Source organism: Centroberyx affinis, unplaced genomic scaffold (genome assembly GCF_046629955.1).
Source record: "Centroberyx affinis isolate AG114_WGS23_722 - 3 ecotype Tasmania unplaced genomic scaffold, CSIRO-AGI_Caff_v1 ptg004204l_1, whole genome shotgun sequence".
NCBI classification, from domain to species: domain Eukaryota; kingdom Metazoa; phylum Chordata; class Actinopteri; order Beryciformes; family Berycidae; genus Centroberyx; species Centroberyx affinis.
The window spans coordinates 604,428-623,638 of NW_027281952.1; the positions used below are offsets into that span (position 1 = coordinate 604,428).

General features: G+C 42.3%; 3 protein-coding genes across 3 annotated transcripts in view; all 3 read right to left on the reverse strand.

Moving 5' to 3' along the window:
- Positions 1 to 2,007: 2,007 nt before the first annotated feature.
- On the reverse strand, positions 2,008 to 7,075 carry LOC139664185 (zinc finger protein 665-like). Its single transcript, XM_071542929.1, has 7 exons — positions 6,936 to 7,075; positions 5,719 to 5,921; positions 5,291 to 5,383; positions 5,099 to 5,194; positions 4,804 to 4,914; positions 4,571 to 4,700; positions 2,008 to 4,465 (listed from the first exon to the last, which is right to left on the reverse strand). The coding sequence occupies exons 1-7, from the start codon at positions 6,946 to 6,948 to the stop codon at positions 2,589 to 2,591; spliced, it is 2,523 nt and encodes an 840-aa protein (XP_071399030.1). The 5' UTR covers positions 6,949 to 7,075; the 3' UTR covers positions 2,008 to 2,588.
- A 570-nt stretch (positions 7,076 to 7,645) lies between these two features.
- LOC139664186 (zinc finger protein ZFMSA12A-like) lies at positions 7,646 to 11,914 on the reverse strand. The gene is made up of 7 exons (XM_071542931.1): positions 11,781 to 11,914; positions 10,991 to 11,193; positions 10,251 to 10,343; positions 10,068 to 10,160; positions 9,834 to 9,944; positions 9,601 to 9,733; positions 7,646 to 9,436 (listed from the first exon to the last, which is right to left on the reverse strand). Exons 1-7 carry the CDS (start codon positions 11,782 to 11,784, stop codon positions 8,049 to 8,051), a joined length of 2,025 nt encoding a protein of 674 aa, XP_071399032.1. The 5' UTR covers positions 11,785 to 11,914; the 3' UTR covers positions 7,646 to 8,048.
- Positions 11,915 to 17,238: 5,324 nt separating this feature from the next.
- LOC139664164 (sodium channel protein type 2 subunit alpha-like) overlaps positions 17,239 to 19,211 on the reverse strand; it is a 33,923-nt gene continuing 31,950 nt past the window's right edge. The window contains exons 25-26 of the mRNA XM_071542896.1: positions 18,753 to 19,023; positions 17,239 to 18,482 (exon numbers count right to left, since the gene is read on the reverse strand). Of these exons, the coding sequence (XP_071398997.1) occupies positions 17,239 to 18,482; positions 18,753 to 19,023 (1,515 nt within the window). The remainder of the gene's footprint in view (positions 18,483 to 18,752; positions 19,024 to 19,211) is intronic.

A 19,211-nucleotide genomic window follows, 5' to 3' on the forward strand; every position in this document is an offset into this window, starting at 1 on the left:
GCTAGTGGAGGAGGGATGTTGGAGAAGGCTTCGGAAAGAGAGAGAGAGAAGGGGAGAAAATGGGGGAGGCACTGCCACGGAGGGAGGCTGAGAGGTGTAGGAGTGTGGAGTGTTCATTTGGCAGCGTGTCGACGGGGGTGGATGTTGCACGGTTGCCATGTACATGTGTGTGCGTGGGTGTGTGTGTGTGTGTGTGTGCGCGCTTAGACTGTGAGACTGCAGGGGAAGGTCTGGCCTGGACTCAGAGTTTCCACTGAGATCACTGCTTTAGGGAGAAAAGTCACTTAGAGTATATTGGGAGGTAGAGAGCGAGAGAGAGAGGGAGGAAAAGAAGGGAGGGAGGAGGGATAAGGAGAGGAGAAAGTGAGAGGGAGGGCTGGTGGGGGGGGCACATCTGGTAATGATCTATGTTTATTAGCGAGCTCTCATAGTAAATCTGTTGGGTTTTTTGGCAGCTGTGGGGGAGTGTATGCGTTGCGTTGCGATGCATGCACTCATCCAGATTTGAAACAGCATTTTGGGGGTAAAATGTCTCAATACCAGGCTTCATCCATCAGGAATATATTACTCCATAAAGTTCTTTAAGAATTCCTACATTGGCCAATCAGTTGCGCCTCTTTTTAGCGCCCAGCTAAGGAAATGATGTTGTTCAAAGCAATATGTGATCCACACCTTGTGTTTTTCTTGACTTATTTACAGTGTTTGATCTCACCATGAGGGTCCTGAAGCTGGCAGGTGAGGCTGAGATCATCACGATGCCATTATCCCTCACCCTGGAGAGACAGGAAGAGATATACGTCCTGACAAAATGTTTTGGGCACTTTACTCAACAGGTCGAGATAATGCGCCATTAAACGCGCACACACGCACACATACTTCCTAAAGCCGAGAGGTTCTGCGTAACGTCTTAGGCTCGGCCTGCTGGCAGACAGGACGCAGCGCTCCGTTTCCACAGGATCCTGATGTTCTGTGGAGAAGATTAGGAAGCAGCACTTCTGAATCAGAAAGACTAAAGCTGGCTGCAGCCAATATGTCCAGCCTGAAGACAAATCTACCGCAGCTTGTGGCTTTTAACATCTAGCCACATTTAACATACTACATTCTTTTGAGCGGTAAAGGCTTGAGTTCATTTGTAAATTATGATTAATAACTTTCTATGCACAAGTGACAATGGATGAGATCAAAGAATTGTGGAGTAAGGGAGAAATTACGACTGAAAGAAAACCACCGTTTCTCTTTCCCAGCAAAAACATGAAAGTCTGCACAGCACAGATGGGGGAGATTAATAGCAGTGTGTGCATGTTACAATATGACTCAGGGTTTATTTTCCTGAGAAGTCCCAGTGGTGCGCTAACATGCAGGGTTCTGGGGAAAGTGGTGGTCCAAATCCAGACTTTACCGTCAGTTTAACTGGAATAGAGTGGGACCATGCACAAGAAATCTAGAAAGTGCTCTTTTCCCATGTTTTGCACCACTTGCTTGGATACTGGTGGGCGCTGGTCAAAACAAGAGGAAATGGGCAGGGTAATTAAGATTCCAAACAGCAACATCTAAAGTTAATGACAGGAAATGGGCCAGATGAACTTCCTCTGGATAAAGACCATCATCTTCTCAGACAACTTCCCTAGTCCCACCTCAGTCTGCAGGCACATAAACACAGAAAAATCTAAGATTGCATCCTGCAAAAGGGGTTAAAATGGGGTAATGGAGTATATGAAGAATCACAGGAACTTATGAGGATCAACCTTATTACATCTAGCCACAATTGGCCCTCACCACTCCCTGTCTAAAAGGATGGATCAAAGCAAAAAATATCAGCTAATGGTCACCTACTGCCACCTAGTGAAACCTTTTTTTTCTGATACCAAGTAGAATTCCCTGTATCCTCCACATTCAATTCTCAGTCAGACAGAAGGTTAAATGAACACTAATCCCTCTCACTCTTACTGTTTTCTTCCTCAACTAAGCGGATTCAATCAACACACACACAAAGTATAACCAAGGGAGTTTATTTTGAAATTAACAAAGCTTGAAAACCATAGAGGGGGTATAAAAGGCCTCCTGGGCTAAAGTTACCAGTCATGTTGTAATAAATTGGTTTCAGCTTTTTAACATTCCGTGTTACTGCATATTTACAAAGTTTCACTTCTATTGTATCTGAGGCCTTTCCAAAAATATATTTTCACCAATATTACAGCTTTCAATGCATGACATTGAAATATTATAATATCCAAATGTATTCATGCATATCAAACTGATGTAAGCAAAAAAGCTCAAGACCAAGGGGAATGAGGGGAAAAAGGGGAACCACTTCCTTGTGCTGATGTTGAAGGTTCACTTATTCCTAAACAAATGGCCATAGTGATTACATTTATTTTACAGTGAAGAGGAAATAAAATAATCACCTCTACTTTAATAGTAACCACAAGTTCATTCTACATTCCTTCATATCGCCTATTGTTTGCTTTGATTGGTCCATGGCAACTTTAGTATCCATTCTCCATCCAGTGCCCAACACACTGCATGTATCCATGCTGTGTTTCATAACCTGTGTAAAGATGCAGCTTCAGTTTCCATTCAGTTGTGACTCAGTTCATGTTAGAGTGGCTTTTTAAGTGCCTCCTCAGGTGGTTCAGACAGGTGTAAGTCTTGGGACAGATCTGGCAGTGGTAAGGTCTCACCCCTGAGTGGTTCAGCATGTGCTGCTTCAGCACGCTGCCATCTGAGAAAGCTTTCCCACACTGAGAGCACACGTAAGGCCGCTCTCCGGTATGCACACGCATGTGAACAGTAACTTTGTGCGCCATAGTAAATCCCTTGCCGCACACGGTGCACTTGAACGGCCTCTCTCCCGTGTGGGTGAGCCTATGGGTGCGCATCGCGCCCATCTGGGAGAAAGCCTTACCGCAGTCTGGGCAAACATGCGGCTTCTCCCCTGTGTGAACCCTGGTGTGACTCCTCAGTCCTCCTGCGGTGGAGAAACACTGTGAACAGTGAGTGCACTGGTAAGGCCGTTCTCCCGTGTGAGTGCGCATGTGTTGCTTTAGGTCGTAGCGGTTTCTGAAACCGCGACCACAGACGAGACAATTTTCCGGTCTGTCGTCGTTGTGGCGCATCTCATGGTTTGTGAGGCATTTTTCAGACAGGAAGCTCTTGCCACATTCCTGGCACTGGTAGGGTTTCTCATGATCAACCCTCTGGTGGTACTTCAGCTCGCTGATCCCGGGGAACGTCTCGTCACAGTATCTGCACCTGAAGCGATGATTTGGGCTATAGGGAAGCTGGTGCTCGCTCAACTGGTGGTTCCTCAGCAGGTGAGCCATCTTGAAGGTCTTTCCGCAATGAGAACACTCATATTTTGTCAGCAGTTGCACACACTGGTGTCTGACGCGTTCATGTAGAGATCTGAACTGGCACCCGCACTTGGTGCAAATATGGGCAGCGTTCTTGCACTTTCTTTTCCTGTGCCCCGACAGGTGAGCCTCTGTTCGGAAGGCTTTGCCGCACTGAGAGCATTTGTAAGGCTTCACCGCAGTGTGGAACCTCTGATGTTCGAGAAATTCAAAACGATACTTAAAGCTCCGTCCGCACTGTGGACAGTTATGGGTGACTCGTCCACGTGGGTAGGCGGCTTTGACGGTTTTCCTGGATACAGATGTGGAGGAAGTCCGATGCACAGAGCTACTTTTCTTATGTTTACTTCCACTCATTAATTTGCTGGTCTCCATTTCACCGGCCTCCTCGTGGCGCTGCTGATGTTTGGTCAAACACTTGGAGGAGATGAAGCTCTTTCCACATTGCTTACACTGATAGGGCTTGTCGTGATCTATCTGCTGATGATACTTCAGTTCACCAATTCCCGGAAAACCCTCCCCACAATGGCTACACTTGAAAAGGCGGCTTTGGACATGAGTTAGCAAGTGCTCCTTCAGGCAGCTCGACCTTTGGAAACTCTTTCCGCAGTGCGCACAGTCATAGTTCTGGCCCCGTTTTGGGCACTGGTGTCTGAATTTCTCCAGTGATGTTGGAAAACTGTTCCCACATTTAATGCACAGATACGCAGCATTTTTGCATTTGCGTAGCCTGTGACCAGCCAGCAGAGTGGCTGTCCTGAAAGCCCTGCCGCACTCTGAGCAGTTGTAAGGCTGCAGCCCACTATGGACTCTCTGGTGTTCGATGAGGACAGAGTGATGCTTGAAGCACTTGTCACACTCCGGGCATTTATGCATTCCTGGCTGCTGTCTCCGTCGAGGCGACGAGACAACATTCCTTTTGGGTGATTCAGGAAAGTCAGTTGAGGTGGAAGGAACTTGAGAGTTCGTCGTCAGTTCTTCATCAAACATGACAATCTGAGGAACATCGTTATTGTCGTCATCACAAGCACTCGGGTGGGAAGCGATGGCCACTTCCAACGAGGGCGGAAGAGACAGGGAGGGAACGAGGAGATCGTCTGACTGAAATGGAGCTGTGTGGAAAATATGAGGAGGAAAATATCAATACAACACTCTCCCATTTCTTCAGCTAATGCAAGTTGAGTAGTTCAAAGTATACACACAAGATATATGCTTACCGACACCACTCTTAGCCAACTTCCCATGGCACTGTTTGCTCTGGAGAAGAAATTTGAGGTCATCTCCATTCGAGACACACTGCATGTACTCCTCTAGGACAGAGGGGGCAGCACTGATCCAGGATGCAGTCTATACATGAGAGGCAGGCAAAAAGAGAAATTATGAGTTAAAGGTTCATAGTGTTCCTAATTATCTACATTAACTTCTTGTCTTGCTATGATCCTTTCTGTACCTGCTTGAAGTCTGGTATTGGCAGCAGCTCCTCCAGTCGGGTGAAGAACTCACAAACTAGAGTCTCCAGCGCCGTGTCAAAGTCCGGGCCGTACTCCACCGGAAACACATTCTGCCAGATGGAATAACATAGTTGGACCCTTTATGAACATTAGATAATCATTCATGCTCAGGCTACATATATGCAAAATATTTTACGTACAGTGACAGTGGAATGGATTCCTTAAACATTTGATAAATGGGAACAGTCTACCAGTCTACCAGTTGGTCTACATCCAGTTCGATACTGATTTTACCTTGAGGAAATGTTCTCTTCCATCAGTGTCCTCGATGAGGCCTTGTACCAGCTTCATGAAGTTTGCTTCAGGTGCTTCAATGACGGTATCATTTGTCTGGATTACAAGACAGACATCACAGTCAGATTACTTTATGACAATAAAGGAAACAAAGAACAACAACAACAACACAATACCGCAATAATCACTCACCTCCTCTATGCAAGATGATCGGATTCTGTCCAGGTGGGTCTCAACGGCCTTGAGATCTTCAGGGTGTTCAGAACGCAACAGTTCAAGAGTCGTCTAGAGGAAACTCAACGTTATTAATAACAGTGTTTCCATTTTAACTTTTTCTAGAATTAGTGGCTGGGTGTAAATTCGGTCTGTTGTTTGGATGCCTCTTATTATACACATGCTAATTCTAGACATTGATGTTAAATTTCATATTTTGTCTTGCATGAGTGGGACTTTTTTTTCTCCGCAATTGCTGAATGAATACAAGGGAAACACAGAATGATGTAGTGGTGCATACATGCCACATTGTTTCATTTTTCTGTACTGTTAAGTGGTTTATTCTCATTACTACATCATGTCAGACTCTCAATGTTGTGAGACTGTGTGCATTTCAAATCACTCACCCTCGCTCTCAAGCCCAATGAGAGTAGTCTCCCTTCTCTTTTGCTCATAAGTTCAGGAACTGCATCTGTTACCATGGACACAAACTCTTCCAGTTTCCCATAGTGTTTTATGTTCCTCTGGCGTACCACTTCCCACATCACCGCTGACATCAGCCGTAGTGGTGGAACCAGGAGTCCCAGAGAAGACAAGGGAACGCTGAATTCTGCAAGGAGAAATTAGTTCGGGTCAAATTAATTCACCAAGCAAGATGACAACTTTGTATATTGCAATCACTGTCACATTTTATGATTGCATGTGTAGGATCCATATAATGAAACCATGCTAAATTGTGGCAGTTTGTATGGTGAACAAGGGCCTTTGCGATATTGGGATACTTGGATTCAAATGGTGTATGAAGCAACAGGTATCTCATTCATATCTAACAATGAATACAATATTAGTGTGGGCAGAGGCATAAATGCCTCTCTTTGTCAGTACTTCAGACCCGATGCCTTGATGTCAATTCATCCATTAAAGTGGGCACAGACTGTTTACTTGGCTAAAGTATCCTTCCTTATTATGGAAGCAGTATAAGGTGAACTGATGCACTATATGATGCAGAGTTATGCTTTTCATTATATCTGTACTTCTGTCAACTAACTTAAACACGGGGCCGGTGTGCATTTGGCCAACTCCAACCCCATGGTTTCACATGCGTGTAAAGTTAGGGTAGTAGTCAGATGACAAAACAAGCTCATTCAGTCTTCACTCTTCACAGTGAACTACACTATTAGACAGGGCAGGGGAGGCACCGTAATGAAGGTTCACCAGCAATGGGCCGGGAACGGTTTACACTAGCAATCAGCTAGCGTTAGCATGGCCAACTTAATGTGTGTCTTGATGGTTGACAGTTAGATAAGATAACCAGTTAGCTATTGTTAAGTATAATAATTTACACAAGCTTATTAACACTAGAAAAAAAGTTTTTTGAACTAAGAGCTACCATTTGCACCCAGGGCAACGCGTTAGCTAACGTTACCAAGCTAGCTACAGGGCCTCTGGTCTAGCCTAGTGAAGCCTCCTAACTATTAGCTTATCACAGGCCAAAACAATTCTCGGTCCAGGGATTAGTCGAGGCCTATCCCGCCTTGGCTAATCGCTAGCTTTAGCTAGTCTGCTAGCTGGGTGACGAGACAAAAATGCACACTTTTGCCGAGTTTCACAAACCAATACATACCCATGTCGTTCATTTTGGATTTCTTTAATATCGGCGGATAGGAAAATAATTACAGTGAAAAATACTTCATTGTCATGGTTAGCGCGTTAGCTAGCAAGACATTGGGCTTCAGGCGCCAACTTCTTCCTGAAACATGTTGTTCATCAATGGGCAGTGTTCCCCGCGTCAGTGTGAGGTTTTAATAGTGAGGTGTGTTTTGTTTTACGGGGCAGCCCGGATTCACAGATCCTTACTCCCTCCTGGTACCCAAAATCAGATGCACCGCCTATCCGGACAACCAGGAAACACAAATCGAGCAGAACTCGTCAGAGCAACGCTGAGAATACTTTTTGAAGACAAAAAACGATACAAACTACTTCCGGGTGAAAACTACATTTCAAAATAAGACAGTAAAACGACTACAACTAATTCCTTCCCAACACAAATTACTGATAAAAATAAAAAGAGAACACAGTATTCATAGGATTTGCTGATGCTTCCCTATCTGGAAATGCATTGCATTCAGTGGTCAAAATTGATTTTATTTCATGGGCTTGATTTTTTTTTATATATATATATGGATCACATCACATACGATAATATCATGCAAGACCACTAAGTGATGTTTCACAAAATTCTGCTGCTGTTAAGAAAGACTGAGTACTTCCATCATATTTTAGATGTTGTAGACCTATAAGATTTATTCAATATTTACATAATATTAACATGACATAACACTGATATTGACAAATAACAGTAATTGACAGTGGCAATGTGTACTGGTGAATACAGTCATGTGATTTCTTAGAGACACTGTAAATTGTAATGTTTTAGGCCTTGAGAGACATTTGACAAAAAAATATTACAGTTACATGATAGGAAAAAACAATTTATAATCCAGAACAAATTTGACAAAGCAGGAAAATCAAACATTATGAGTATAAAACAAGGATCTTGTGAATGCCAGTACTGAACGGGTGAATGGGTGCACCAATTAACACCATAATCATGACAGCATAGTCGCAGAAATGCAATACTCATTTGACAACATGCCATGACAATGTATAGATTTCCTCTGCAACATTCGTCAACTTCATGGCTCATCAAAGTCTAGTTTGAAGGTAATCAAAGGAATCAAATAGAGTGGGCTTGGGCAACACTGTGAGTTTTCAGATGCCTCTTCAGGTGATTGAGGCACGTATAAGTCTTTGCACATAACTGACAAGCATACGGTCTAACCCCTGAATGGTTCATTGTATGTTTTTTCAATTCACTGCCACGTGAAAACCCTTTCCCACATTCAGAGCAGACATAAGGCCGTTCCCCGGTGTGAACGCGCATATGAAGCGTCACTTTGCTCGCCATGGTGAATCCTCTCCCGCACACGGTGCATTTGTACGGCTTTTCCCCCGTGTGGGTGCGTCTGTGAATCTGCAGCTCGCCGGCTGAAATGAAAGCCTTGCCGCAGTCAGAGCACAGATACGGTTTCTCCCCGGTGTGGGTCCTTATGTGTATGTTCAGGTTCCCCGACACGGAGAAACGTTTCCCGCAGTACGTGCACTGAAACGGCCTCTCGCCCGTGTGACTGCGCATGTGAAGATTCAGGTCGTGTTTGTTCTTGAAAGCTTTGTCGCAGCGCATGCAAATTTGTGTTCTCTGCTGATTGTGACGCAGTTCGTGGGCCGTCAAACACGCCACAGAACTGAAGAATTTCCCGCACTGCATGCACTGATTGGACTGTTCGGGGGGATGGATCCTCTGGTGGGCTCTCAGCTCGCTCATACTGGGGTACGCTTCCCCACACTGTCTGCACTTGAAAATACGGTTCTGGGTGTGAGTGAGCTGGTGCTTTCCCAGCAAGTACATCTTCTTGAAGCTTTTTCCGCACTGGGGACAGTCAAACTTTTGGACCTGCTGGATGCACTGGTGTCTAAACTTGTCCTGTATAGATTCAAAGCCGTTGCCACATTTGATGCAAATGTAAGCTGCTTTTGTGCACTGGGTCCGCCTGTGAGTGGACAGGTCTGAGGTCCTCCTGAAGGCCTTTCCACACTGAGAGCACTTGTAAGGGTTTTCTCCTGTGTGCAGCCTCTGGTGCTCCAGGAGTTCATAGCGGTAAATGAAGCATTTCCCACACTGAGCGCATTTGTGTGCGACTCGCTGCCGTGGGGGGCCGATCATCGTGCTGCAGGACACAGGACAGTCGGAAGATGTAGAAGGAGCTAGGGAGCTGGCTGAGGCTTGGTCATCGTACACCACGATGTGAAGGTCGGCGACACCTTCGCTGCACTTTTCTCCCGTTGTTTTTCTGTTCTGTGTTTCCTGAAGAGAAACCTCCTCAGATTCTCTTTGGTTTTCAGACTGTTCTGTGCTAGCTTCCACTCCCACATCTGCAGTGCTCTCATAGTCAGAACAGGCTTCTGGATCACTGTTATCAACAGTCTGGTAGGATGAGTTGGTCTCTCTCAGCGAAGGAGCGAGGGATAATGACGTGAAGAGCCGATGCTCTGAGGGACAGGGGGCTGGTTGTGAGGAGAAAAAAGAAAAAGAGGGAAAATATTTTATATATTTACATTATATCCACTTATATTAAGTGGAGAATACCAACTATGATTTAAAATGGTTGTGATCTATTCCCACATATAAACCCAACTGCGGTGCTCGTATCTCAGGCAGACAGACTTACCACCTCCATCTATCTTGGCCAATTTACCAACGCACTTCTTGCTTCTGAGCAGCACTTTGAGGTCTTCCGCTTTGGATAAACACTGCATGTATTCTTCTAGCATGGAAGGTGTATCACTGATCCACTCTGCAGTCTTCAGGAAACAAAACAAAACAACAATATTTTACTGAACTGGAACCAGACAAACAGTCTCTGGACACGTAGTGGTATCGCATCGATTGTGGTCACTGTACCTGCTTGAAGTCTGGTATTGGCAGCAGCTTCTCCAGTCGGATGAAGAACTCACAAACTAGAGTCTCCAGTGCTGTATCAAAGTCCGGGCCGTACTCCACAGGAAAGACATTCTGTCAGGCAGAACATTTCAACCAAAAGCATGGATATGAAGCATCTTTTGACGATCTATCAAATTCCCAAATACTGCCCTCTTTATGTCAGAAGGCACAGTCAGATCAAAGCAGAACCATTACCTTGAGGAAGTGTTCTCTCCCTTCTGGGTCTTCCAGAAGTCTCTGAACAAGCCTGACAAAGTTAGCCTCAAGAGCTTCATTCCCCGTATGAACCTGTAAAGTAACATATGCAGATCTAAAATAAGCAGAGCCCTTTTTAAACAGGCTACCGTTTAATATCCAAGAGTGGAAAGCGTCACACACCTGTTTTAAGCAGGACGGCTGAAGGCTGTCTAGGTGTGTTTTAACACTTCTCAGATCCTCTGAGTGTTCAGAACTCAACAGCTGTAAAGTCATCTGGAAGAGAAACGGACCGGTAATCGCTGAAAATTTAGAAAATTAAAATCTATTCACCACCCTTAGCTAAAGGCTGACTTGAAGAATCCCTCTGTGTAGCTAGAGGCATCACTACAGGGTCAAAGGCTCTAGGAACTACAAAAAAATCATTGCTCAACATACCTGGCTTTCTGCTACCACTACATCATCCTTATGTTTATGTCAAAACCATGTCAAGTTTTCCATGGAACTGAGCCCCACCTTAACTGTGGTAAAGTCCCAGTTTGTAATTGTACTCTGGTGCCCCCTGTTGAAACACTGTCACCCACCACTGGCTTTGCTTACATAACTGTTTTGCTTGAAACACATTTTTTCCCTCTCTGTAATGTATCACCTGAGCAGTGGATATAAGAATTGACATGAGTTTTACATATGCTTTGAGGCTATAAAAGACTATTTTACATTTATAATGTCTGTAAACACTGGAATGAAACAGTCCTGTATTTCAAGTCATGATGGGTTGAGAAAGCTCCAAAAAGCTTATCTTCCATAATCAAGCCAAACAAATTCATTGTATCTTTAAGTGCTTTTGAGCAGAGCAATGTGCAATCTGAGAATGAACTACTGTAAACTTCAAGACTCGATTAGACTTAGCAGCCACCTCTTACCTTTGCTCTCAAGCCCAGAGTGAGCAGTCTCATCTGTCTGTTTGTCAAGATGTCAGGGATGGCTTCAGTTACCAAGGAGACAAACTCCTCCACTTTCCCATAATGCTTTATGTTTCTCAGACGAACCACTTCCCACATCACAGCGGACATCACCCGCAGCGGTGGAACCAGGAGCCCCAACGAGGACAGGGAGAGGGGACACGCTGAGGTAGGGACAGTATGTTAGACACAAACAATAACATTCCCAAAACCATGCTGTCACATCAGATGAATAAAGCCTCCCTACTGTTATCCATGGTATTCAAATCATTTCCAGAAAGAAAACACCTAATCATAATGTGGGTCCCTTTCAGTGGACGTGCCATTACACTATGTGACACCCACTGCACATAGATAAGCTATCTTATCAGTCAGCAGTCAAGAGAAAGACCATGTGAGGTGTGACAACAGAGGCAAAGACTGTATGCATCGAGTTAGGATGCATCTTGCTATCCATCTCTCTTTCCATGGGTTAATATACAAGGTTAGCATTTTGACAGGTAAAACTAAAATACTAACATCAAAATAGATTAGAAAACTTCCCATTCTTCTGTTCCCTGCACTGTTATTTTGTACAAAAAAAGACATTATATGTTAAATATAATGGTTATCTCCCCTGACGGTTTAACCAAAGGGGCTCGAGGAATCATAACAGAATGACAGTTATTACTTTGACAGAGCCTAGCAAGGAAGTTAGCAGGCAAGCTAACAACATCAAACGCCACCTGCATGTTTCCTGTGAAATACATACCCATTTTATTCCCCCAAGGAACGGAGATACTTGGAGGGAGACCGGGGAATAATTCCTCAATTCAAATATCTACTTAAAGCGGTAATGGGCTAGGGAAACAAGGTTTGAGCCCAACACTTCGCTACTTTCTGCTCGTTGTCAAATACAGCTGGCTACCACTTCCTTCCTCTGCTTCTTCTTCTTGTGTTTTATCGGTGGTTGGACCGTAACCCGTGTCCCGTTGCTTCAGCGCCATCTACCGTCTACAAAAATATTGTTCCATTTTCCTACAAATATACTGTAAATCGCCAAGGAACTCTATCCTCTGTATCCTTTCATCTAACCGTATAAAGTTGTAATAATTCAGGACATACAATTTCCAAATCATTGCATAAAAATTGTGCTTTGTTAATCTCATTTTTTTTTATTCTTTCCAACACATCTGAATCTAATGTAGGGTATTCCTTTTGTTTTTGTTCAATAACATGGCAAAAAAAATCATGTTGGGTATAAACCTACTTCTCATTGGCAGAACATGACAGAAAACAGCATCTCCATAGCTGCAGACCATGAAAAGTTCAGGTAATTTTTCCCGGTCATTACAGGTCTGCAGAGCATCACCCTCCAACAAACACACCCATGGCGTTCTTGCAGCTTATCTGCACAAATCCCCTGCTGGTGGCAGTGGAGGCTTTCTAATAGGGGAGGCCCAGCATTTATCAGAAGCAGGGAAACCGTGGAAGAAGTAATTAGATAGTGCCTCACCAGACCATCTGGGCAGTGTTTGCCACCATGACTAAGTAAATCCCTGCAGTGGTGACTGGCAGAAGGGACCTCTGGTGCGTAAAGAGGCAATTTTCCTCTAATGTTTTTTTTTTTTTTTTTAGGATTCTCACTCAGCCCTTTTAGTAAGTCTAAACCTTGATTTTTTTTTTGTCAACTGAATCATCCAGCCAGTGTACAAGTTCATAATTTTCAGCTGATCTGTGTGTTTTCAGGATGGTCTATAGGTTTGTGATTGTTTTCTGAAGTCTCAATGAACTTAATTTATATAGAAATGCTGGCAAAAACCAGCCACCAGAGCCAACTGCAAATAAATTATGAAGTTTACTTTACCAGTCGCTTTGACAGGTACTAATCTATCTTTTTTTTATAAAGTAAAAGTCCTGAATCTGATTAGTGTCTTCATCAGTAGACCCCTTTTGAATGAAGACACTTCCATTAAGAGATGCAGGAAGGTAAACCTGAGCAAGCAAAAATCCCCCATTAGATTCCAGTGCAGCACAGTGGAAATGGCTAAAAGGAAACATTGTGAATTCACTGCAGTTTACAGTTCACATCAGTGTTTTCTCTGTATTTGCTTACTAGTGACAGTACCACAAATGGCAGAGACAATGGGAAATTCATTAAACATATTAATAATCCTACTGTGGCTATTTCCCCATTTACAATTAGTACTTTTCAGATGGTGGTACAAGTCTATATAAACAAACCTGGGACCAAAACCACTGAACTCAAACCAAAACAACCCCAGTTAATTTAAACTAGTTCATGCATATTCCTCATGTGTACGTTGACTCCAGCAGTGTTTTTGCTTGTCAGAGGGTTCTAATGGCAGATTTAAATCCATGTTGAAAAATGAATTGCATTCCCATGTGCCCTCTTTGACTGATGATGATTGAGCTGCAGCCTACAGACAGGATGACACCGATGACCTTTGCTTTACTCAACATTATTTGAATATACGGCACACATAGAACATGTAATTCATCAAATGTCTCTCCTATCAGATTTCAGCATGTCCATATTATACGCAGACTTTAGCCGAGTGAGACGATTTATAATGCATTACGTTGACATTGCAGTGTTTTACTGTGTGCTGGTTGCATTTTAGTAATTAGACATAGTGCCTTTTTAATCTTTTTAAAAATGTTTTCTCTCTCTGATGAAGCTTTAATCTCCGCCACATGTCCAAATGCTTAAAAATCAGATCAATTACCAAGTCACATTTATTCAAGTCACATTTTTTCGGCATTTCATGCACAAGCCCAAATTAAATTCAAAGTAAGCATCTGTCTGTTATCAGGATTGATGGGAAAAGTACGGGGTGTGTGTGTGTGTGTGCACATGCATGCAAGCAAGTGCTCATGCGGCTGTCTGTTTATTGTGTGTGTATGTGTGTGAGCGCGTGTGTGTGTGGGAGAGTATGTATATGTGCATGTGTACTGCGTGCCTGTGTGTGTGTGTGTGTGTGTGAGAGAGAGAGAGACACAGAAAGAGAGAGAGAGAGAGAGTGAGAGTGAGTGCGTGCATTTGTGTGTCTGTGAGTGTGTAATTAAAACAAGTGATTTTTTTTTACACACAGATTATCCCTCTATCCCAGCTGGTCAGAGTTGGATTTGACCACCCCGACAACCAGAGAGAGGAAATCTCTTTGGGGCTAAATCCAAATTGGCACCCTTGATGATTTTTTTTTTTCTCCAAACTGAAAATGTGGGAGTGCTCAACTATTAACTTGAATCCAGCCCTAAAATCTCAGCAAGATAATAAAACCTGACGACTTCTCAAAGAAGGAAGAATCATATTCTACTGTCAGTTTATCTCTTTGGATTCCCATTCACTTTGGTTTTTAGCCTTTTATCGTTTAATTTTTTCCACCTCTTCAATGGATTTGTTTGGTTTTATATAGGGGCCATTTTAAAAGCTGAAGCTGTTCATCATGCAATAGCAACTCTGTGTGGTATTTGACTGCTAAAGTGTGTGTGTGTGTGTGTGTGTGCCCCTCTCTCTCTCCAGCATGCTTCAACGAAGAGATTAAATGTATTAATCAGTACAGAACATTTTAGACTATACCTTGTGGAGGTATTATGTGATTGTGCTGTGTTCTCCTAAAGTCACATATAGGTAATATCAAGAGCGTTTGCAGAGGCATTATAAACAAATTAAAGCTTTAAAGGGCAATACACTCACAAGGACAGTCAGCCATGGAGATGCTGAGGTTTTGCACATCTGTCCTGTCTTTTTTTTTTCATACACATGGACTCGCCGAGGGATTTAACTGCCCTGCCTTGTAATGAGGTCGAATCAGCTAACTGGTTCTTCATGTGAAAATGGAGACACATTGCAGTTGTTGAATTTTGCCCTTTTTGTTTTACTAGCATTTAAATATGTTCAAAGCATGTTGAATATTAAAGTAAATTGCAATATTTTAAGTATATAAACTCACCCCACTATTTTAACTGTAATGCAATTTGGAAAACCCACAAATATGGAAAAATGTTTTATTACCATTTGATAAAGCGATCCATGAAATGACCAACCTAAATGTAATACAGACAAACAGGTTCTCAAGGAAAATATTATAGTCTTTTATATAAAAAAAATTAACAGAGTAGATATATATAATTTTATAATTCTGGTTATTTTCCTTGTGGCTGTCATGAGTGTCGTTGAAACGGTCTTTCAATATAAATACATTACAAAAAATTAGGTAAAAATTAGTTTTACATATACAGCCCCAAAGCTCTTTACACAGATAATTACAAAAGGAGCTTGTAGTGCATTCATGCTCTTCCAATCCACATCCATCAAATCAAATTAAACGGCCTAAGGGGATTCATATAATAAGTGTGCGGACAACAATCAAAATTAGGCACATAATTCTGGGATTATTAGTATACACAGCCCTTCTTTGTGTTTGACACACAAATCATACTTAAAATGTTCCAATGTTTGACAAAATAATTGTGAATTGTTCTTTTATTTCTTAACAGTGGGTTACAAGATAACTGAAAGGGACGATCTTATTATGAAATGAGTATACTTAATGCCATTTTAACCAGCTGCCAAGATTCTAAGAATTTCTCGTCACTTATAAAGCACCAATCAAAATGCACCATTTAAAGGAATAATTTCACTAATCAGAACAAAATTGACAAATCAAACAATCCCCCAAAGACTTCAATTGATTATCAGTTATAATTCCTGAATTACCATTAACAAGGACAAGACAAAACTGATTTCAGTTGAGTGTAGGCCTACATGTTTTTCCTAAATTTTCTTTTCTTTTTAAATGTCAAATTCAATTATGATTAAAAAATTGATAGAAACATTTGTCAAAATGAGTCTGAATAACTATGAGGAAATTAAACAAATTAAGTGAATAAATGAATGGGTAATGCATATTAATGACACCTGAATAAGAGCTTCATAACAGCCACATGGCACATTCATGATTGACTCCTTATGTCAGCTTTAGTTGTTCATGTTGTAGCTACTTGTCATTTGTTGCATATTGTGGAACAGTGTGTTATATATATCGCAGGGGAATTTCATACTGAAAATCCTCCAAGCAATTTTAACTAAAAAGCATGTGCTGAATTTAGCCATGATAATTTGCATTGTAGAATTGTTTTGTAGACATTGTATGCTGTTTGTTATCCTTCACCTTTTATATTACCAATCATTCAATATGCTTCTTATTCTCTTCTTTGAACTTGTGCTTTCAGTTGAACCAATTAGCTCCTGTTAGCTTGCCAGACTACTGGTTTATGAGCTGTTAATTACTAGCTGCTGTTAGTGCATTAGGTAGCCACATGTGCTGCAGTTATAAAGAAGGCTAACACCAGCTCGCTAGCTCATCCAAAAAGCATGATAATTTCAAAAAATAAACATAAACCTAATATTAGCAAACCAGATAACACATCAGACTATCTATCTATACAGTTTGCTAACTGAAGGGTTTTTACATTGGATAGCAAGCTAGTGTTCACCAAATATATTTTCAGTGACTGTAGCTAATTAGCCATGCAGCTAGCACACGAGCTAACTATAACCAATCAACCACGCTATCAACAAATTGACTGAACTTGGACAATGAGCACAGGTCCAAAGAAGAAGAAAGGGGAAGGAACAAAGGCTGCTGCATATGACAAACACTAATGTCTGAAAAACATCTTCCTAACAAATAGGCTATTTCAATAGCAATGTGTATGTTTTACCTTTGCTTGTGAAAATTGAAATAAGGATTTAGTCTTCATAAAGGTGTCCTGTAATGCTGTTCAGGTGTTATTAATGTGTTAGAAACTGGAGTTCATGTAGTGTTATGAGTTAATGCACATAGCCTATGTATTATTCATGTCATATGTAGGTGGACATTAAGATGGTATATCTGGATGTAATAAAAAATAAATCTGCCAAATGTTGATTTTGAAAATGGCAACAGAGTGAAGAGGCCCAACTTCAGAGCTTTTCTCTCACGAAGGTTGTGTCTGTATATCTAACATCACTGATACCTAGGTTGTTCAATTGAGATAGAGACTGTGGGCTACATAAAAAAAAAAAAGCATATTTCCTTGGCGTCTGCCAATATAAAAATGTTTACCTCTATGACCATGAGTTGTTTTGAGCTATATCTTCTGCTGTAAACAAAACAGACAAAAACAAAAGCCCACACAAACACTCTCCACACAATCAAGTCTCAAAGAAACGTCTCCTCATAGTTTTCACTTGAGGGGCCAGGCTCCCCAACTTCGGAGTCTCTGGATATAGATCTGGCAATCTGACAGAGGTCAAATGCTGCCCTGGTCACACTGTCATAAGATGGCGGTGAGGACATCAGGGTGGCCCCTGTTGTCTTTACGGCCTCCATCCGCGCGGGTCCATAGTTCTCCTGTATCATGGAGGCTATAAGGCCAACCTTTTCCGGGGCGTTCTCCACATCCACCACAGTCTCGTGGTTGATTCGTCTGTACAGGTAGGATGCCTGCTTCATCTGCCGGCGCACCAGATGCCTCCTGTAACACCTCTGGATGATGATAGCGGACACCTCCTCCTGTTTGCGGCGCAGTGTGGAAGTGATGGGCTCATGGGAGATCTTGGAGGGGTTGGCCACCATGAACTTCTCCTCCATTTGCTGCTTGAGGGCGTCCATCTCGCCCGACTCTCCCAGGACACGCTTGGTGAAGGCAAACAGGATGTCCAGGCAGTGGATCCTGTCTCCACTGACCATGGGAAGGTCCATGGAGATCAGCTTGATCTTGTTGGGCTTGGCGATGCGCAGTGGCTCCGACAGAGTGTCAGCAAAGCTCGAGAGCATGGAGAACTCGATGAACTGAGTGGCCTCGTAATCAAATTTCTCCCACACCTCATAAAACATCTCAAAGTCATCCTCGCTCAGCGGCTCTGTGCTTTCTTCTGTGGCAACACTGAAGTTCTCCAGAATTATAGCTATATACATATTTACCACAATGAGGAAGGAAATTATTATGTAACTGACAAAGAAAGCTATGCCCACTGAGGGGCTGCCACAGTTTCCCCGGGTGTTAGTGCCGGTATTAACAAAGTTAACGTCGCACTCGTCTGGGGAGCTGGACATGATGGGGCTCAGGAGGTTGTCCCAGCCTGCTGAGGTGCTGATCTGAAAAAGGCAGATCATGCTATTCCCGAAGGTCTCAAAGTTAAACATGTCGTCAATCCCATCTTGTTTTTTCACGTAGGCAAAGTTCGCCATACCAAAAATAGCATAGATGAACATGACTAGGAAAAGCAGGAGGCCAATGTTGAACAGTGCTGGCATGGACATCATTAAGGCAAATAGTAAAGTCCTTATTCCTTTGGCTCCACGTATAAGTCGCAGTACACGTCCTATCCTTGCTAGTCTGATGACTCGAAAGAGGGTTGGAGATACAAAGTATTTCTCAATGATGTCAGCAAGAACAATCCCTGAAATGAGAGAGTGAAACAAGACAAGAATTGGTTGCCTCATAGCGCCAACATACACACAATTTATACTTCGCTTATACTTAATACTTTGATACATTTTGTAATTTGTTGCATGGCTGTGTGATGTACAATTCAATCTTTTAAGGAAATAAAGCATTTATGTTTTTTAATTGATATAATATAATATATATTTGTAATACAATATATAATTGATTTTTACTACTTCACTGACATCAGCTATATATCTAACCACCAAGTGTCTCCACCTACCCACGATAGACAGAATTATCACTACAAAGTCAAAGATGTTCCATCCAACTGTGAAGAAATAGCAACGGAGGGCAAAGATCTTGATGAGGCATTCAGTGGTGAAGATGACGATGAAGACCAGGTTGATCTTGTTGAGGATCGACTCCATGCGCTCCGACTGCTCATCGGTCTCCACCATCATGGTCACCATGTTAACAATGATGAGCATCATGATCATGATGTCAAAGGCTTGCTTGGACACCAGATCAAAGAAGAAGGCTTGGAGAATGTTCTAGGGTTGGGAAACAAACGGAGGATCAGCCAATGAGTATAATATGACAAATATCAACAATGTTAGCATGCAGATCAAATTAAGATGAGGTGATATGCAGTAGATTAGATTTACTCATACAACAGAAGAAATTATAAAAGGAAGAATCAAAATAAAAAGAATGAAGCCATATCATATCTGAGAAATGT